Source organism: Peromyscus californicus, unplaced genomic scaffold (genome assembly GCF_007827085.1).
Source record: "Peromyscus californicus insignis strain IS unplaced genomic scaffold, ASM782708v3 Scaffold_18__1_contigs__length_77618521, whole genome shotgun sequence".
Classification (NCBI taxonomy): domain Eukaryota; kingdom Metazoa; phylum Chordata; class Mammalia; order Rodentia; family Cricetidae; genus Peromyscus; species Peromyscus californicus.
The window spans coordinates 49,725,812-49,746,298 of NW_026294480.1; the positions used below are offsets into that span (position 1 = coordinate 49,725,812).

General features: G+C 43.4%; 3 protein-coding genes across 4 annotated transcripts in view; 2 read left to right on the forward strand and 1 right to left on the reverse strand.

The window, feature by feature from the left end:
- The window catches only part of Rad17 (RAD17 checkpoint clamp loader component), a 30,833-nt gene extending 26,062 nt beyond the window's left edge, over nucleotides 1–4,771 (reverse strand). Inside the window, exons 1-2 of the mRNA XM_052743357.1 lie at nucleotides 4,653–4,771; nucleotides 3,206–3,309 (exon numbers count right to left, since the gene is read on the reverse strand). Coding sequence (XP_052599317.1) covers nucleotides 3,206–3,247 — 42 coding nt within the window. The 5' untranslated portion in view covers nucleotides 3,248–3,309; nucleotides 4,653–4,771. The remainder of the gene's footprint in view (nucleotides 1–3,205; nucleotides 3,310–4,652) is intronic.
- Nucleotides 4,772–5,012: 241 nt separating this feature from the next.
- On the forward strand, nucleotides 5,013–20,231 carry Ak6 (adenylate kinase 6). Its single transcript, XM_052743360.1, has 5 exons — nucleotides 5,013–5,164; nucleotides 7,400–7,492; nucleotides 17,320–17,378; nucleotides 17,489–17,634; nucleotides 19,613–20,231. Exons 1-5 carry the CDS (start codon nucleotides 5,137–5,139, stop codon nucleotides 19,803–19,805), a joined length of 519 nt encoding a protein of 172 aa, XP_052599320.1. The 5' UTR covers nucleotides 5,013–5,136; the 3' UTR covers nucleotides 19,806–20,231.
- On the forward strand, nucleotides 5,142–9,265 carry Taf9 (TATA-box binding protein associated factor 9). Of its 2 annotated transcripts, none has more exons than XM_052743358.1 (3): nucleotides 5,142–5,164; nucleotides 7,400–7,492; nucleotides 8,235–9,265. In XM_052743358.1, exon 3 carries the CDS (start codon nucleotides 8,252–8,254, stop codon nucleotides 9,044–9,046), a length of 795 nt encoding a protein of 264 aa, XP_052599318.1. In that variant the 5' UTR covers nucleotides 5,142–5,164; nucleotides 7,400–7,492; nucleotides 8,235–8,251; the 3' UTR covers nucleotides 9,047–9,265. The 2 variants fall into 2 exon arrangements, with proteins under 2 accessions (XP_052599318.1, XP_052599319.1); XM_052743359.1 differs by lacking the exon at nucleotides 5,142–5,164 and adding an exon at nucleotides 5,454–5,477.
- Nucleotides 20,232–20,487: the final 256 nt, after the last annotated feature.

Consider the following 20,487-nt stretch of genomic DNA (forward strand, 5'->3'; position numbering starts at 1 on the left):
ATTACAACTGTTTGTAAACCAGGCGGTGGTGGCGCACGCCTTTAATCCCAGCACTCAGGAGGCAGAGCCAGGCGGATCTCTGTGAGTTCAAGGCCAGCCTGGTCTATAGAGTGAGTTCCAGGACAGGCGCAAAGCTACACAGAGAAACCCTGTCTCGAAAAACCAAAAAAAAAAAAAAACAACTGTTTGTAACTCCAAGATCTGACACCCTCACACAGACTTACATGCAAGTAAAATAAAAATAAATAAATAACTAAAAAAAGGTTTAAGGTCGTCCTCTGACACATACAAGTTGGAGGCCAGCTTGAGATACATGAAACCTTGTGCATTTTTGTTTTGTTTTTTAGTTTGTTTGTTTTTTGGTTTCTTTGAGACAGGGTTTCTCTGTGTAGTTTTGGTGCCTGTCCTGGATCTCGCTGTGTAGACCAGGCTGGCCTCCAACTCACAGAGATCTGTCTGGCTCTGCCTTCCGAGTGCTGGGATTAAAGGTGTGCACCACCATCGCCCGGCTGCTTTCTTCTTTTTTTAAATTTTTTTATTTTTGGTTTTCTGACACAGGATTTTCTGTGTAGTCCTGGCTGTCCCAGAACTCACTCTGTAGACAAAGCTGGCCTTGAAATCATAGAGATCTTCCTGCCTCTGCCTCCTGAGTGATGAGGAGGAACTGTATTAAGCCCATATTGTCTTAAGACTTTGTAAAGATAAAGGTAAGGAATCCTAATGCTGTACCTGGTACTTATGACTGCACTGTACTTCTTTTCAGTGCATGAATCAGTCAACATTTTAATAAGGGAGACAGGCTCTCTTGGGAAGGTGGTACCTTTTTCACAGAAACATCTAGAAAGAATACTGCAACAGCAGATCAGTCCATGCATTCTAGTCCATATTTTCTGGGCTATAGAAAGTCCTAACCTTGCTTGGCGGTGGTGGCACACGCCTGCAATCCCAGTACTCGGGAGGCAGAACCAGGTGGATCTCCATAAGTTCAAGGCCAACCTGGTCTACAGAGCAAGATACAGGCACCAAAACTACACAGAGAAACCCTGTCTCAAAAAAAAAAAAAAACAAAAAGAAAGTGCTAACCTCCCCATGTTTCCTTCTTTTACTTTTCTTAAAAAAAAATTTTGTAAAAGCTGGGCAAAGTAGCATACACCTTTGATCCCAGCATTCAGGAAGTGGAGGCAGGAGGATTTCGGTGAGTTTGAGGCCAGCCTAGTCTATAGATGAGTTCCAGGACAGCCAGGGCTGTTACACAGTGAAATCCTGTCTTGAAGGAAAAAAAAAAAAGTTAAATTGAGCAATTTTAGCCAAAAATAACAGTACTAAGAAGGTTTTTCAGATAATGAAATTTTTTAAAATGTCTTGAGTATGATCAGACAAACTTCTCAGTCCAGCTTTGGAGAGATAGAGACAAGAGGATGGCAGCAAGTTTGAAGATAGCCTCCTCTACATAATAAGGATCTATCTCAAAAACTCAAAACCAAACAAATGAAACTTTTAAAAATGGATTTTCTTAATATTCTATTATAAATCTAGAAAAAAAAATCTAACTTGTCACCTGACTTTTGAAATTTCCTGCCTGAATAATGAGGAAGAACCACGGTCTTATTTTCTTCAAAGGTGCTCTGCTTGGGTCAGGGACATTGTTGAGCAGTAGCATGCTCGCCTGGCATCACTAGGCCCTGGCTTCAGTCTTGACCCCTAAGATGGAGAGTGATAAACAAAGGAGGGACTTAATTACAGTTGTGAACTCTTTGTTAGATAATGCTCTTCTTAAAGACAGAGTCCAAAACTGGAGGTGGAAACAAGGCTTCTGGGGAAATTGTGGGCTGATAACTGCTTTATCAATGCTAATTTACACTTCACTCTTGTCAGGTCAGGAAGATTATCACAAGAAGAAACACAAAGTTGTGGAGAAAAAAAAATGCAGTCATAACCAGCTGAATCATTTTTTTCTTTGCCGAAGAGACTGGCAATGTTACTAAAATTTTTTTCTTTCTTCTGTATTTAAGTACATGAAAACAGGTTTATGCTAAACTTTCTGATAAGAATATTGATTTGTATGTTATTTATACATTTTGTAGTTTTATTTCTTTTTTTGTTTTTGTAGACAGGGTTTCTCTGTGTAGCGCTGGTGCCAGTCCTGGAACTCGCTCTGTAGACCAGGCTAGTCTCCAACTCAGAGACCCACCTGCCTCTGCCTCCTGAGTGCTGGGGTTAAAGGTGTGTGCTGCCACTGCCTGACTATAGTTTTCTTTCTTAATTCCATCTACCATGAGAAAGAAAAACAGCAAAGTTACATAATTTACTTGAAATCATCAAATAATTGGAGCCACCCTTAGGGAAACAGCTCCCAGCTGCCTTTCGTATGACACTATTTGGACTCCTCTCACACCCAAATTCCTATCTTGCTTAACAAAAGACACACTGAACTTCATGACTTCTAAGAGGTAGAGCCTGTGGCTAAGCTAACCAATTACCACACACATTTCTCTCTCTTCTATTCAAGAGTGCTACTCTTTGTAACTGGGACTACAAATGCTTTTTCAAAACTGGGCATCATGGGCTGGAGAGATGGCTCAGCGGTTAAGAGCACTGGTTGTTCTTCCAGAGGTCATGAGTTCAATTCCCAGCAACCACATGGTGGCTCACAACCATCTATAATGAGATCTGGTGCCCTCTTCTGGAGTGCAAGCATACATGCAGGCAGAACACTGTATACATAATGAATAAATACATCTTTAAAAAAAACAAAACAAAACTGGGCATCATGGCTCAAGCCTTTAGTCCCAGCAACTCCGGGAAACAGAGGCCAGCCTGATCTACAGAGTGAGTTAGTTCCAAGACAGCCAGGTCTACACAGAGAAACTCTGTTTAGAATTAAGGTTCTGGCTGGGCGGCGGTGGTGGTGCAGGCCTTTAATCCCAGCACTCGGAAGGCAGAGCCAGGCGGATCTCTGTGAGTTCGAGGCCAGCCTAGGCTACCAAGTGAGTTTCAGGAAAGGCACAAAGCAACCTTGTCTTGAAAAACTAAAAAAAAAAAAAAAAAAAAAGAATTAAGGTTCTGGTTGTCTTACAGCTTATTACCAGATTCTAGATCACTAATTACAACAGACATTGGACCATCACTAGTCACTGAGACCAAACATAACCTTTTGTCATTGTCTTTAGGCAATTACTACAAGGCCATTTTATGTATATCATACCTTTGTGGAAGATACCTTTGGTCTAAGGAAAGTTTCTGACATTATAAACTTTAATAGTTCCCATCAGTAGCATACAATTTGTAGTACAACGAAGTATAATCTACCTGGGGGAAAAGAATAAAAACATCTCAGATTAGGAAAAACTGTAAATACAGAATTATAGTAATCAGTATTTAAATGTGCAATCAGCCACATAATAGGGGCTCAAGATCTAATGAAAAAAAAAAAACAGAGTAAATATGTTAAAATCCTAAAGTAAATTTTAGTTTAAATGATTACAATTTTATTTAATAATCAATCTGTGGTGGTATAATAAGTTTTTCACATAAACTCAATGATGAAATAGAAAACCACATATTTATGAACTTAACTTTTGTTATAAAGAAAAGCTAATCCCATTATGAGCAGTTTTCAAGCTGAAATTCTTTTTTTTTTTTTTTTCTTAAGTTTTTCGAGACAGGGTTTCTCTGTGAAACGGTCCTGGCTGCCCTGGAACTCACTCTGTAGACCAGGCAGGCCTTGAACTCACAGAGCTCCACCTGCCTCTGCCTCCCAAGAGCTGGGATTAAAGGTGTGCAGCACCACCGCCCGGCTCATGCTGGAATTCTTTTTTTTTTTTTTTTAATTTTATTGTATTTCAAATGCATTGGTGTTTTGCCTGCACTGGAGTTACAGACAGTTGTAAGCTGCCATGTGGGTGCTGGGAATTGAACCAAGGTCCTCTGGAAGAACAATCAGTGCTCTTAACCGCTGAGCCATCTCTCCAGCCCTCATGCTGGAATTCTTATTTCAAATCAAGCTGCAGAGTACGGTGGATTTACAAAAACACAATGAAGTTGGGTTCATTACTCACTTTGGATAAACCTGTATATTGGAAGGTGCACCGGCCTATTTTAGGGTTGTAGGCACACACAAGCCCACACACTTAAAATTTTTCCCACCTAATAAAACAAATCCTCTCCCCTTATATCATTTAAGATTAGAGCCTGACGTTTCCAAAGGGAACAAGAACATCTACTTAAAAATTTGCACTTGTCTAAATAAAAGATACTCAATGATGTTACTGGTCTGGACTCTTTGAAAACAAGACTGACAATCTCCTCCTTCAATAAACAGACAACTGTCCCAGATGGTACCAGGCTCGTAAAATAGGCTGGACATAAACAAGACCTTCAGGACTCTTCCCTAGCCTGTCCCCCTCCACCTCACACACTGCACAGGGGACACGAAGCACACACATCAGTCCTAGGCAATTCCGCAACCATCAGCGAGCAGAACTGACACCTCACATCACCGCTCCAGACCAGGGCTCCTCCTACACCCACATCCTACACCAGTCCATATGGGAGGGCGGGTCGGGAGGACAGCCCAGGTAGGCGTGAAGACGAAGCTGGCCTCACGCCTCTAGGACATTGGATAAACATAGCCGAAGCCGCGGCCGCCTTACTGTCTCGGAGCCGCGTCCCCTCGTGGGCGGAACGAAGTGAAGGAGTCCAAGATCTACTCCCTTGCGGAAGGGTAGCGGCCCAGCCCTCCCAGCTCCGCCGCAGGCTTCCAGGAGGACCCGCCTCCCGGGGACCTTCCTGACCCGCGGCGCTTCCGCGACGCAGCCGGAGGGGCGGGGCGGGGGGGGGGCCGAGCGAGTGGTGTAGGCGTCCAGCGTCCTGCCTGACCCAAAACGCAGGCCGGCGCGGTGGCCCGGCTCCCAGCATTCGATGGAAGCGTAGCGCCGAAGGCCGGGGAGTCATCGGCGCGCGCCCCCGGGGACCTGACGTGCGTCGGGAAGCACCCGCGCGGGGCCTCGAGGGGAGCGCGCCGCGGGCGCCCACGGCCGCCCGCCCGCCCTCCCTTTCCGGCTCCTCCCTGGAGAGCTCCGCGTCGGGCGGGCGCGTGAAGCCGAGGAGGCGCTGGCTGCCCCGGGAGGGAGGACTATGAAGCTTCCGAACATCCTGCTCACCGGTTAGGGCGCGCGGCGGGGGCCGGGCCGGGCCGGGCCGGGCCGGGGGGGGGGGTGCCGAGTGGCTGGGAGGTCCCCGGGTTCGGGGGAGGCGGGGGTCGCGGAGGGCTCGTCCTCGGGGCGCCTCCGGCCGCGCGGCGTGGCGTGTCGCTGTCGCGTCAGGACCCGGCGCTCGCGACCGTCGCGGGGGAGGGGGCGAAGTCGGTTGGCCGGGCGCGCGGCGGCGAGCCGGAGGAGGAGGAGGAGGAGGAGGAGAGAGCGGCCGCCGGGTCGTGCTCCGCTGCCCCGCCAGGGACCCGGGTCTTTGTGAATCTGGTATTTCGCCTGGAGAACGGGCTTGCTGGTCCTCGGTCGGGGTTGGGCTTGGGGTTCTTCAATGGCCTGGCCGTTCTAGCCGATAGGAGATAGATGATGGGGTAATGGTGGGTGCCTCCGTCCTTGGGCCTTCCGGGTCCTTATCTTCCGCCCCCCCCCCCCCCCCCCCCCCGGCTTCTGAGAAACACTTCCCAAAAGATTTCGGTAGATGGTCTTGGATGTTGGTGAAGAGACGTGACCGATTAAGTGTTAAGTTTCGTTCGGTGGGTGTCAGCAGGCTTTGTTGTTGTTGTTTCGGTGGTGAAGGCTTCTCTGAGCGTCTGTGGCCGCTCGTGCCGTGGAATGTTAAGATCTGGAGCTGACCGTGGGTGGAGCCCTTCTGGATCTTCGAAGCTCTGGCTGGAAACATTAAGTGGTAGCATCTGATAGCATCGTAGGCCAGTCGTACAAAAATTGAATGGGTGTAGATGCCGTTCCTTTGTACAAAAAAGAAATTAAGAATGCTGTTTGTGGAAGCGGAGCTTTTGTTAATGAATCATAAGCAGGCTTTAGCCTTTAAGAGTCCTTAGGAGGAACGTTTTACGGTATCTGATTTGCATGGACAGACAGTGTCTTGGGGTTTCTTTAAGACATTGAAGCCAGTAGGCTACAGAGTGAGACCCTGGTGATGTAGCTCAGTTCGTAGGTATGATCCCTGGGTTGGATCTCCACGACTACATAAACTGGATAGCGTAATTTATGTTTGTTATCTCAGGATGCTAAGGAAGATTAGAAGTTAAAGGCCAGCCTGGAATGCACAACGCCCTCTCTAAAAGCAAAACAAGAGCTACACCATAAGAAGTCTGTAGATTAAAATAAAATAAGCATGTTGAGTACAGAGTTCATACAGGTTGAGTCAAGGGTTCAGATTGCTGTATTCCAGTGAAAATATTATTTTTCTGAATATGGAGATGTGATTTATCTGAGTTACTTATATAAGTTTGAATGGCTGAAATTATGTTTTGATTGTCCTATGATTGTATTAGCTATAAAAAGAGAAAAGCGGCTGGGCGGCGGTGGCACACGCCTTTAATCCCAGCACTGGGAGGCAGAGGCGGGCAGATCTCTGTGAGTTCAAAGCCAGCCTGGGCTACAGAGAGAGAGAGATCCAGGACAGGCACCAAAACTACACAGAAAAACCCTGCCTCAAAAAAACCAAAAAATAAAATAAAAAAAGAGAAAAGCAAAGGGCTGTATAGGATGTTAGTGCTGTATGTGTGGATATATGCAATGTGTGTATGTGTGCACATAGTTAAATCCATACCGAGCAGTATATTATATCCCTTAGGTAGACACAAACACATAGAAAGTTAAGTAAGATACTAGTTTGCAGTAGTTCCTTCTGGGGACGTTTAAATTAGAGTTAGGGGTGAGCAGTCGTTATGAGATATCTCATACTACTTAAATTTTTTCCATTAAAGCAATAAATGATGGTAGTTTATTTGAGGTGCTTTATTTTATGCTGGTTATTTTCATGTTGTTGGCAGACAGAATTGGCATCAACATTGCTGAAATCTTACCCCTGAAAATTAGGATACAGAGACTGACAACCAGTTATTTCTGGAGAGTTTTTTGTTTGGTTTAGTTTGGTTTGCTTTTGAGACAAGGTCTCTCTGTATCCTTGGCTGTCTGAAACTCACCATGTAGATCAGGCTGGTCTTGAACTGACAGATTCATCTGCCTCTGCCCTCTGAGTGCTAGGATTAAAGGCATATACCACCATGCCAGGCTTTCTGGGGGGATTTTTATTAGATCATGGTATATATTCATATATGATTGCTAATTAAGAAAAGTTTTGTATCAGTTAGGAACCTTCGGGGCAGACCATGCCTGACATCTAATAAGTAGTATTTGACAGTATTTTTCTGTGGCTTCTTTTACAGGTACACCAGGGGTTGGAAAAACCACACTAGGCAAAGAACTTGCATCAAGATCAGGACTGAAGTACATTAATGTGGGGGATTTAGCTCAGGAAGGTAAGAGACTCTGTGATGTTGGATTCTTGTTGTTAAGTCAGGTAGTGGCGTGTCAGTACTAAGTTAGCTAAGTGTTGCTAGAGGGTCCAGGAAGCAGAAGACACTGGGATTAAGCAAGTTGTGTTCTGCTGGGGACGCAAGAAATAAAAAGCACTACATGCTTAGTACTATCGCATAGTTATTTTGGACATTTTCCCTTTCCCTAACCCAAAATAACTAGCAATGTTTGTGAACAATAATAATTGGGATAGCTTCTGTGAGGAGATTGGATAGAAAAGAGCTGAATATGAAGAGGAGGGAAAATGCTGTGGGTGATTTTGAAACATGTGTGGACAGTATATTGATCTCTGAGGAAGGACAGATTATTGTGAACTCAAGCAGTAGGATATTAACTCTATCATGTTATTTAATCAGTCACTTTAACTGTGATAGTTGCATGCCCAGGCTCACTGCAGATAGTCTAAAGTAGTGTTTTTACTGATTTTACCCTGTTTTCCCCTAATCTTTTATTACTTAATTTATTTGTGTCATCTTTTTATATTCCACATTCAGAGAAGGAACTCAGTGTTTTTAAGCAAAGGGAAGTTTAAGTATGCTTAAAGTAAAAAGATTGGTGTTTTACATTTTAAATATATTTTTGAAAATTTTAACACATTTGAAAATTTTAAATTCCTAACAGTTGCTGCTAAAGTAACTATTTCGGTTTGATCTAATTTCCCTATTTTTTTTAAATGACCTAAAGTCTGATCACCGGATATCATGGAGTCTGGCAAGATGGCTTCTCCCAAGAGCATGCCGAAAGATGCACAGATGATGGCCCAAATCCTGAAGGATATGGGGATTACAGAATATGAGCCAAGAGTTATAAATCAGATGTTGGAGTTTGCCTTCCGATATGTGACCACAATTCTAGATGATGCTAAAATATATTCAAGCCATGCTAAGAAGGCGACTGTTGATGCAGATGATGTGCGATTGGCCATCCAGTGCCGGGCCGACCAGTCGTTCACTTCTCCTCCCCCGAGAGATTTTTTATTAGATATTGCAAGACAAAGAAATCAAACCCCTTTGCCATTGATCAAGCCATATTCAGGTCCTAGATTGCCACCCGATAGATATTGTTTAACTGCCCCAAACTATAGGCTTAAGTCTTTACAAAAAAAGGCATCTACTCCTGCAGGAAGAATAACAGTTCCACGGTTAAGTGTTGGTTCAGTTTCTAGCAGACCAAGTACTCCCACACTAGGCACACCAACTCCACAAACCATGTCTGTCTCAACTAAAGTAGGCACTCCAATGTCCCTCACAGGACAGAGGTTTACAGTGCAGATGCCTGCTTCTCAGTCCCCTGCTGTGAAAGCTTCAATTCCTGCAACATCAACAGTTCAGAATGTTCTGATCAATCCATCATTAATTGGGTCCAAAAACATCCTTATTACTACTAATATGGTATCACAAAATACAGCCAATGAGTCAGCAAATGCCCTGAAAAGAAAGCGTGAAGATGACGATGATGACGATGATGATGATGATGATGACTATGATAATTTGTAATCTAGCCTGGATGCATGTAACATGTATACTTGGTCTTGAATCCATTGTACTAAAATGAAACAAGCATGTTGGATGTTCTAAATCTGTATTTTAGAAAATGGTATTTAATAAGTACACGTACTATGCTTTCCAATTGAAATGTTCAGTTTTAATAGAACTAGTAATGGTTTTTCATCAACCTTTATGCATAAAAAATAAAATTGTCATTTATCAATTTGATTTTTGGTACTTCGGCAGTTATGTTTTCACAAGCAATTTTCCCCTCATCTTAACGTTGTTACAGCCTTTGATATCATCTATTGTGCTACCTTCCTCTAATGTTTTCTGGTGTTTAATTATTTTGAGGCACAGTCTCTCTATGTAGTGCAGGCTGTCCTGGAACTATGTTGCCTAGGCTGGCTTTGAATTTACAGAGTTCTTCCTGCCTCTGCCTCCCAAGTACTGGGATTAAAGGTGTGTACCAACATACCCGGCCAGATAGTTATTTTAGAGTCTCTTGTGTATAAGTCACTTTTAGGGTATTTTCTCATATTTATGTAACCATGACACCTACTTGGAAAGACTAGTCAAGATTTCTTCATATAATAACTAAATTATATTTATTTCATTTGTATGCTTAGATTTAACTATCTCAGTGGCCTATTTTCTCAGTTCTTTTTTTTTTTTTTTTTTTTTAATAGTATTCCTTTGGTTGTATTTGGTTGTACTTAAAACTCTTGGCATTTCTCAGTTTCTACCTCATTTTTTTTTCCAATTTTTTTTATGTATATGGGTGTTTTGCTTGTATGTAAGTGCACCACACATGTGCCTGGTGCCCATGGAGGCCTGAAGAGGGCTTCAGATACCCTGTGACTGGAGTCACAGATGGTTGTAGGACACAGGTGGGTGCTGGGAATTGAACCTGGGTCCTCTGGAAGAGTAGCCACTGATCCATCTCTCTAGACCCCTACCTCACCTTAAAGTTTAAAAATTTTCCCCTAACTCTCGCTCAAATGAGTTCTCCTAACTAATAAGCTCAGTAGTATGGGAGTGTAAGAATGCTTACATTATCCAGTGTTCCCTCAGATAACTCTCCACTTGATGTTCCTTCATATACAATTGTTTTAATGTTATTAGCATTCCGAATTTTCCTACCCCCAGTTTATTAGCCTTTAGCCTGATAAAGGCTAACTCCAGGGTGCACATAGGTCTGGGACTGGCAGAATAATACCAGGCATTGAACTCATTTCAGATAGAACAGGTCCTTACATACATGCTAAACATGCACTGTACCACAGAGCTACTCACTCCACAGTTAGAATCTTGGTTTTACTCTTAACTCAGGAGTTGGCAAGCTCCTGCTGTACATGTCCTGAGCTAAGGAATATAGACATCTGTTATACATAACTGTCTAAACTTCCAAATTAGCGTATTTAAGAGCAGGCCCTGCAGTCATCCTTGATTCTTCTTACCACCTCCTGGTTCTGACTTCCCACACATACACATATACTCTGCACAGGCCTTCTTGGTCTCTAACTTCTCATAGTTTCTCTGGGAGGAAAAAAAAAAAACAAAACAAAAAACCTGTGTAGTACTCCTTTCCCATCTCCCTGGCCACTGATGCTGTGCCTAGAATTTTTTTTTAGCATTACTTACTTTGTATATTTGCAGTGGTGTGAGTTTGCCATGGCACACATGGGGGTCAGAGGACTTTCGGGAGTCAGTTCTCACCTTCCACCATGTGGTCCCTGGGGATCAATCTCAAATGGTGAGGTAGCAAGTGCCTTGACTTGTTGAGCCATTTCTCTGGCCCTTGTGATTTGTTTTGTTTCGAACAAGGTCTCATGCAGCTTGGGCTGGTCTGATACTTAGTCAATAGCCAAGGATCGTCTGTTCTGCCTGTACTTCCTTAGTGCAATTATAAGTGTGCACCCCCACATCTGGTTTATTTGGTGCTGAAGATCAAACTCAGGGTTGGTGCATGCCATGTAAGTATCCACCACCTGAGATCCCAGCCTCGCCTGTGAGAAATCTCAATCTCTAATATCTCTCACTTCTCTTTTGATACTATTCATGGAAGTTAGAAAAGGATGAGAAATAGCCGGGCGGTGGTGGCGCACGCCTTTAGTCCCAGCACTTGGGAGGCAGAGGCAGGTGGATCTCTGTGAGTTCGAGGCCAGCCTGGTCTACAGAGCAAGGTCTGGGACAGTCAGGGTTACACAGAGAAACCCTGTCTTGAAAAACAAAACAACATCATGTGTATGAACAACTATAGAATCAGCTTCCTCTTAATGTTCTAAACTATACATTTTCTTCTTTTGAAATTTGGAGCAAACTTTAAAACCCACCTCTACTGTCACAACTCTCGGTACAGGCTGTGGTCACTGATTACCAAGAATTCTGAAGTCATCTTCATAAAGGATCCCTGCTGCTTCCAGATTTGGCTCCAATTCACTATTTCCCAGAAAACAAAATGTTTTTTTAAAATGAGATGTAAATAACCATATTTCATGTCTAATATACTTTAAGATTTTCTTTCCTTGATCTAAACTCTTTATGCAATCTTAATGGCTGTTTTGATCTGACTTCAACTTACTTAGACCCTTAAAACTATTTTCTAATTGTTGTCAAAGGCTCACCCTCCCTCCTCTGGTCCCTAGGCTCTCGGTCTTTGATTATCTTGCTTACTTTGGTTAAAATGGTCTCCTCAGTTCTCTCTATCCTTTCTCCAGCTGACTATTTCAAATCTCTGCTTAGAAAGTACTTCCTTCCTCTAGGAGCTGGAGACATAGCTCAGTAGGAAAGAGCTCTTAGTCTGCAAGCACATGGTAAAAAGCAGGGCAATGCTGCGTGTGCCTGTAACCTCAGTGATGGTGAGTGGAGGAGACAGGCAGGTCATGGGAGCTTGCTGGCCAGCCAGCCTATTCCAAACTGAGCTTCAGTTAGTGAGAAGCCCTGTCTTGGGTTAGTAAGGCCAATAGCAATAGAGGAAGGCACCCAGTGTCCTGCTCTAATCGCTGCAAAGGTACACACCCATACATTCGTATGCATGCGACACACACACACACACACACACTACTGAGCCTCCCCTAGCAACACAAGCCCACTTCCAGACTTTTACCTGTCATCTCCAGTTTATTATAAATTCTTTGGGGGAAGAGACTGTATTTGTCTTTATATATTCTGTTCACTAGTGTGTCCTTATTTAATCTCTTCAATCACTAGTACATGCTGTGTCATAAAAGTATTTTGGAAATGAGTATTTGAAGGTTTATATTACACTTGTTACATTAAAATATGTTGACATGATTGAAAATATCCTTCATCAGCCCGGTGATGATGGAGCATTTAATCTCAGTAATTAAGGCAGAGGCAGACGGAACTGAGCTACACAGAAAAACGCTGTCTTGAAAGATACATACATACATACTCACTCTTTATTTTGGAATGAAGATGGCTCTGCAGGTAATCACATGTGTCAAGGCTCCCATGTGCTTTGATTCCCTACATATTCTCCTAACATATCATATACATACACAGTAATAAAAAATTAAAACCTTCATTTCCGCATCAAAGGAGGCCAGAGAGATGGCTCAGCAGTCAAGAGCAGCGACTGATCTTCAAGAGATGCAGGTTTGATTTCCAGTACCCACAAACAGCTCAAACTGTAACTCCACTTCCAGGGGATCCATCACCTTCTGGCCTCTGGACACCAGGGATGCATGTAGTTCACAGACACACGGAGACAAAGCATACATATACATCCTATAAATCTTTAAAGAAAACCTTTAAATCAAACATCACAACTCCAGGCGGTGTTGACGTGTGCCTTTAATCCCAGCACTCGGGAGGCAGAGGCAGGCGGATCTCTGAGATTTACAGAGCAAGATCCAGGACAGGCACCAAAGCTACACAGAGAAATCTTGTCTCGAAAAAAAAAAAAAATCACATTAAACAAGTTTCTAATTTTAAAGGTTTTTTTGGTACATCTATTTTAGACAGCATGTGTGTGTGTGTGTATAATTGGGGGGGGGGGGTGCGGTGTCAAGACAGGGTTTCTTTGTGTAGCTTTGGAGCCTTTCCTGGAACTTGTTTTGTAGACCAGGCTGGCCTAGAAATCATAGAGATCCCACCTGCCTCTGACTCCCGAGTGCTGGGATTAAAGGTGTGCGCCACCACTGCCCCAGCCAAGCATATAATTTTTTAAAATTAAAAAAAAAAAAATGTTTGTGGGTGTTTTGCCTGTATGTAACGTCTGTACCATTGTGCATACCTGATGCCCTGGAGTCCAGGAGAGGGCCTTGGATAGAGATAAAGTGAATAGGAAGATAGGGTTTCTGCTTATCAAATTTGTCTTACTTGTTTATAGTCCCAAAGTTAGAGAACCCACATCCTAGAAATATACACTGTATCTGACCCTGCCAATTCTTCTGGATGGTGCTTTCTTTGTGCCATAGCAGAAAACTAATCAGGTAAAAATAAATAACAAACAACAACTATGAAACAGCATTGCTTCTATACCACATGGGATGGAAGAGTGGTGATTAATTTGGATAATAGGCAAGATGCTTAAGAGACCCTAGAGAACATTGTCCTGGATTCGTTTGGGTAACTGTCCACTCACCATCAGAACTAAGAGCTCAGTGTCTCCATGCAGTACAACATGAACTAGATGAAAAAGGATGTCGGTATCAGCAGGAGAAATCGACTAAGAATGTTAGCTTCGAGTAAGGAAACTACAATGAGAGGGGACTATGACAGAATACCGTCTACCATCTTTGTGTGCTTATAGACGATGCAAAGTTAATTCCTGTTCGACTTCAGCCTCTTAAATTCCATTTGTTCTGGCCGGGCGGTGGTGGCGCACGCCTTTAATCCCAGCACTCGGGAGGCAGAGCCAGGCGGATCTCTGTGAGTTCGAGGCCAGCCTGGGCTACCAAGAGAGTTCCAGGAGAGGCGCAAAGCTACACAGAGAAACCCTGTCTCGAAAAACAAAAAAAAACAAAAAAAAAAAAAAAAGAAGGTGAAAAATATTAAAAAAAAAATATTCGTAAATTCCATTTGTTCTAATTTGAGTCTGAAATGTCCCTCACCGGCTCACATATTTGTGAGTTTGTTTGAGACGAGGTCTCACTATGTAGCCCTGGCTAGCCTAGAACTTGCTAATAGACCAGGCTAGCCTCAAACTCAGAGCCTCTTGTCTCTGCCTCCTGAGTGCTAGAATTGAAGGTGTGTGTCACCATACCCTGCTGTTTTAGATCAAAAAGAGTACTAAAGATTTATTTTTCATTATTTTTAATTATGTGTATGTGTCTGTGTGTGAGTGTGTACATGTGAGTGCAGGTACCCCCAGAGACCAGAGGTATTGGATCCCCTGCAGTTGGAGGTGCAGGCAGTTGGAAGCTGCCCCATGTAGATGCTGGAAACAATTCTGGTCCTCTGCAGAAGGACGTTCTTAACCACAGTGCCTTCTCTTCAGCCCCATAGGCTCATGTCCCCAGATGGTGACACTGGGGTTTATGAAACTTTCGGGAGACATGGCCTGGCTGGCAGAGGTACAGGGGCTATCCTTGGTGGTTATTGTCTCCCCTCTACTTCCTGTTCGGTCACCATGTCAAACAGTGGCAGCCACAGACTCCCACCACCTCGGCCTGGAGCAGCTCTGTCATACCTTCTCTGCCATGAGGGCTGACATCTCCTGAAAGCATGACCTTTGCTCCTGCTGTGGGGGATTTTGTCACAGCGATGAGAAAGGTGACCGATGCCTAGGGAACAGGAATTAAGTAGTTCCTAAGTATGGCATCCATCCCTTTGCTGCCGCAGCCGATGACCTTGGATGCTTGTCTATGTGGTCAAGGATGCCCTGTCTTCACAGCAGCTTTCGTTATTTTAAACTTATTGACAGCACTTGGTGTGGGTTTATGGTTGTTTTATTTTGAGACTGGGTCTCTTCTGTCCCAGGCTGGCCTATAACTTGCTCTGTAGCCAAGAATGACCTTGAACTCCTGGTTATCCTGAGTGCTTGGATTTTAGACGTGATACCACACCTGGTTTATTTATTGCTGGCACTCAAACCCAGGGCTTCCTGTGCGATAGGCAAGCCCTCTGCCAACTAAGTTATTCCCACTCAGTTTTTTTTTTCTTTCCAGTTTTATGTCTATAAGTTTTTCCTGTATGTATGTATGTGTACCATGGGTATGTCTGGTGCCCACAGAGGCCAGAAGAGGGTGTCAGAACCCTGGGAACCAGCATTACAGACAGTTGTGAGTCACCATGTGAGCTCTGGGAACTGAAACCAGGTCTTCTGAAAGACCAGCAAGTGCCTTTAACTGATGAGCCATCTCTCAAGCCTCTGTCTTTTAAAACAATTTTTTTTCACTTGAATATATGAGATTGAACTCAGGGCCTTGTGAATATTAAGTAAGAGTCTACCACTGAGCTACAGCCACAGGTCCAAGACTATCTAGCTTTTGAGAGGAATGTCTTTTGGAGATTCTGAGAAATAAAGATATCAACTCCTCTTCCCCAGTCCTTATGAAAATGTGAGATCAGGGAAGGGGGATTCCCTTCCTGAAGCAAGAACCTGAGATTGCTTGGAGTAAGTTTACATTCTTTTTGTTTTGTGTTTTTTGAGACAAGGTTTTTCTGTGTAGCTCTAGCTGTCCTGGAACCTGCTTTGTCGACCAGGCTGGCCTCAAACTCACAGAGATTCACCTGCCTCTACCTCCCAAGTGCTGGGATTAAAGGTGTGCGCCACCTCAGCAGCAAGTTTATATTCTTGACCTTAATCTGGAACCCAATCTTAGTTTGGTTTGGCTTGTTTGGTTTTTTTTTTTTTAATTGTTTTGTTTTGAGGCAGGGTCTCTCTATGTAGTCCCGGATGTTCTGGAACTCACTGTGTAGACTGGGCTGGCCTTGAATTCACAGAGATCTGCTCACCTCTACCTCCAGCATGCTGGGATTGGAGCCCAATCTTACTGTGTGTGAGAGTGTCCGTCCATGTATTCTCTTTTCCTACCAATCAAAAACAAAACAAAATGTTGTTTCTTCCACTAATAGCCTCACAAACTCTGATAGTGGCTCTCCCCTCCCCCTCTTTAAAGTTATTTCAACTTTGATGTTTGAAATTTTCAGATAAAGGCTGGAAAGATGGCCTGGACATTAGGAATGCACACTGCTTTTGCAAAGAACCCAAGTTCAGAGCACCACATTGGGTGGTTCACAACTGTCTGTGACTCCAGTTCTATGGAGATCCAGTGGCCCTGGCCTTTGCAGGCACCCGCACTCATGCACATGACTAGACATAGGTGTACACATAATTAAAAATCAATCTTGTAGCCAGGTGTGGTGGCTAAGGCCTTTAATTCCAACTTTGATGAGGTGGAAGGCAGATGGATTTCTGTGAGTTCAAGGCCAGCCAGATATATATAGTGCGACCCTGTCTTAGAGGGGAGGAGTTGTAGAAAGTAAACCTTTTATTTAAAAAAAATTATAGCTGGTGGTGGTGGTGGCAGTGCACGCCTTTAATCCCAGTACTTGAGAGGCAGAGGCAGGAAGATCTCTGGTTAGAGGCCAGCCTGGGCTACAGAGCTAGTTCTAGGACAGCCAGGACTATACAAAGAAATCTTGTATTGAAAAAAAAAAAAAAAAAAAGAGCATTCGGCTTTTGTGGAGGAGCAGAGTTCAGTTCCTGGCACTTACCTTGTGGTTTACAGCCAGCATCCTGTAACACAGGTTTCATGGGTTCCACACTTCTGGCCTCCTCAGGAATCTGCACTCACAGGACACACATATAATTAAAAATAAAATCTTAATTTTTGTTTGTGTATTTTATGTATTCAAATGCTTTGTCTATACACCAGAAGGGAGCTTTGGACCTCGTTATAGATGGTTGTAAGCCACCGTGTGGTTGTGGGATTTGAACTCAGGACCTTTAGAAGAGTAGAGCAGCCAGTGCTGGGCATGGTGTACATGCCTGTAATCCTAGAGGTTGAAATCAGATGATTCCTAGTTCAAGGTCAAGGTGGGCTGCATGGTGAGACCCTGACTCAAGAGCACAAAGCAAACAAACTTTAAGATACCCAGGTTTTCTTCTAGAAAAGATTCCGGTTTGTCAACATTGCTTTCTATGTCTGCGACCATGTCGTAGCTATTGTACGTATCTCAGCTGTTGGATCGGTGCCCTCTCTTGCGTCTGAACGAGTCAATGATGTGTTTCCTCAAATCTAAAATTAACTGAAAATCGGTGAAAGCTGCTTGGGACATATTAACAAGCTGATGTAAATCTCTCGTAGGGCAGTTATATGATGGCTACGATGAAGAATACAGTTGTCCGATTTTAGATGAAGATAGGGTAAGTATTGACTGAACAGAGGAGTATGCATCTGTTGAACTTCTTGGGAAAGTTGGTTGCCATTTTCTTAGGGCCATTCATCCTTTTTATTTGTTGTGTGTTTATTGCAGGTCGTTGATGAGTTAGAGAATCAGATGAGAGAAGGTGGCGTTATTGTTGATTACCATGGCTGTGATTTCTTTCCGGAACGCTGGTTTCATATAGTGTTTGTGTTGAGAACAGATAACAGTATACTGTACAAAAGACTAGAAACAAGGTAAGGAAAAGAAAAAAGTGATTCTATTTTTGTTTGGTGCTGTTTTTCTTAGACAGGGTTTCTCCGTGTAACAGCCCTGGCTGTTCACTTTATAGACCAGGCTGGCCTTGAACTTATAGAGATCCCCCTGCCTCTGCCTCCTGAGTGCTGGGATTCTTATTTTGTTCTCAAAGCAAATAAACTTGTATTCAGGTTCATGAGGTTGGCTGACACTACCATGAGAAGACTTTCTGTTTGAAAAGTAGCGGCTTTATTTGTTCTCTATAAAGTAAACCTGTGTGATGGTTATTCTGAACTGAAGACGTTTGTAAAACACAGGTAAGGTATTCTGAGTGACAGAATGTCTCAACTGAATTTTTTTTCTTTTTTTTTTTTTTTTTTGGTTTTTCGAGACAGGGTTTCTCTGTGTAGCTTTGCGCCTCTCCTGGAACTCACTTGGTAGCCCAGGCTGGCCTCGAACTCACAGAGATCCGCCTGGCTCTGCCTCCCGAGTGCTGGGATTAAAGGCGTGCGCCACCACCGCCCGGCCTTGAATTTTTTTTCTTTTTTGTTTGTTTTTTGGCTATATTTTTAATATTTAGTGTGTGTGTGTGTGTGTGTGTGTGTGTGTGTGTGTGTGTGTGTGTGTGTGTGTGTGTTCATGAAGGAGCCCATAGAGGTCAGACCTCTGAACCTGTGTCCTCTGCAAGAGCAAGGAGTGCTCTTGACCACTGCGCGATCTCTCCAGCCTGTATTTTCTTAGTTCTGGGACACACCCTGTGAAGTCTGCTTTCCAACCTCCACTGCTTAAGGTTCCCTGGGACTGCTAGAATCCTGACTTTTTCTTTTGCTCCAGCTGAGCTGGCTTACAAGTGGATGGCTTCAGAAAAGTCACTTGTACATGACATCATCTCCAGCATCATAGCCCTTCCCTGTACAAGGTCTTCTGCTAAAGTGGCCCATTCCTGTTTAGTAGAGTTCATGGCCACATCGTCAAAGATCACTGATTGCCGAAGCTTGGATGTTAAGGAAACACTGTTAATCCTACAGACTCCAATAAAGACCACTGACCCAAATTATGGCCAGATTAAAGCAAGCTTGATTCATGTACACATCAAGGTGGGGTTCATGAGACCATCAAGCCAATTTCCCATACCCCTTTGTAGGGCAAAACTGCAAGTGTGGCTACAGAAGTGAGAACAGGCAGTTAGGATTTTACAAAGCAGCTAAGGAAATCTTCCTGGAGCAGTTGTTACAAAACTGTTTTATGATTGGGGGTGGGGCGCAGCCCAGCTCTGAGAAACAGAAACTCAAATTAAAGTAAACAAATACTTAGCTACAGGTTCAAATGGCTTCCAGGAACAAAATGGAGTTGGGCTGGTTCTTCAGCTGCTATCAACAAATCTCTTTTATTGCTATCAAAGGCTCCGAATGACCTTGGTTGCTTTTCAGCAGTGGAGGGCATGATGCCATGTAGTGGTCCTCTGGCCCCTTAGCTTTTTAACTGGCTTAGCTGGTTAATTTACATACTGCCTAAATATTATATAAATTACTTTTATTACCTTTGGGATTGGTAAAATACAGATAACATTTTTATGATGAATTAGCCAATCATGTATGGTAGTCCATGTTTTCCTCTGTGTATACTATCTATCTGTCTTATCATAAATTCTTGCTATGGATCCTTTTATTTGTCTCTTAGCCAAGAATCTGGTTTGGGGTAGGTCCTTGTTTGTTGGCCAATTGATTGGTAATTATTTGAGCAGCTAATAAATTAGCAAGGGATTCAGATAAACCCAAATCTTAGTCTCATAATTCTTGGTTTAGCCCTCATGTCCAAGAAGTCTGTCATACAGTGGCTAGTCTGTTTTCTCTAGGCAAAGAGAGCATGAGACGTGTTTTGTGTAATTTCTGATGTATTCACAACGTGTCCAGTTTCCAGCTTGTTCCCAAAGCTATAGTTAATACCTTTCTGTTGGCTTCGCCTCTCTGCTTCCAGGGGTTACAGCGAGAAGAAGCTACAAGACAACATTCAGTGTGAGATTTTCCAAGTTCTCTATGAGGAAGCCAGAGCCTCTTACCGAGAAGAAATTGTGCATCAGCTGCCCAGTAATGAACCGGAGCAGCTGGAGGATAACATCAACCAAATCTCAAAATGGATTGAGCAGTGGGTCAAAGATCATAACTGTTGAATTAGAGACTGGCTAGCTAGGCGTGGTTGGTGCACACCTTTAATCCTAGATCTTGGGGAGGCAGAGGCTGGTCTACATAGTGAGTTCTAGGCCAGCCAGGGCTGTGTAGGAAGACTCTGTCTCAAAAGTAAAAAAAGCCTGGCCACAGTATAGCCACCCCTGTTGATATCACTCAGTCCACCTAACAGAAATGCCCAGGGATCAGCAGAAGAAAACTATGTTGCAGCTCTAGGTGCTGCCTGGATTTCTTTTTCTCCATGAGAAAGCTCACCAACAATCCCAAATACTAATATAAATTATTTTATTAAGGATTGAACCTAAAAATTGTAATCAAATTCAGTGGACAATAAATCTGATCAATGGGGACATATTTTTTAAATTTACTAAAATGTAGGTGATCTCTTAAAATAAAAATGGAAAACTAAAGATACAGAGTATTGCTTTTTTATTTATAAAATTAGAGGGGGCTGATGAGATGGCTGACTAAATAAAAAACTTGTCACCATGGCTGAGGACATGAGTTCAATGTCTGAGACTCACATGAAAAGGAGAGATCCAACTCAGACTGTCGTCAGATTCCCACATGCACACTGTGGCGTGTGCACTCACATGCGGCTGGGGAGATGGCTCAGTGATAAAGTGCTCACTGCTCAGGGGGGAGGACTGGAGTCCTGCCTGTCAA

Excerpts from the sequence above, each read along its gene's own strand:
- Ak6 (XM_052743360.1), top strand. The coding sequence starts at position 5,137 with ATGAAGCTTCCGAACATCCTGCTCACCG. Across the intron at positions 17,379-17,488 it reads CGATTTTAGATGAAGATAGG|GTCGTTGATGAGTTAGAGAA; the intron begins GTAAGTATTGAC and ends TGTTTATTGCAG. Across the intron at positions 17,635-19,612 it reads TACAAAAGACTAGAAACAAG|GGGTTACAGCGAGAAGAAGC; the intron begins GTAAGGAAAAGA and ends CTCTGCTTCCAG.
- Taf9 (XM_052743358.1), top strand. The coding sequence starts at position 8,252 with ATGGAGTCTGGCAAGATGGCTTCTCCCAAGAGCATGCCGAAAGATGCA.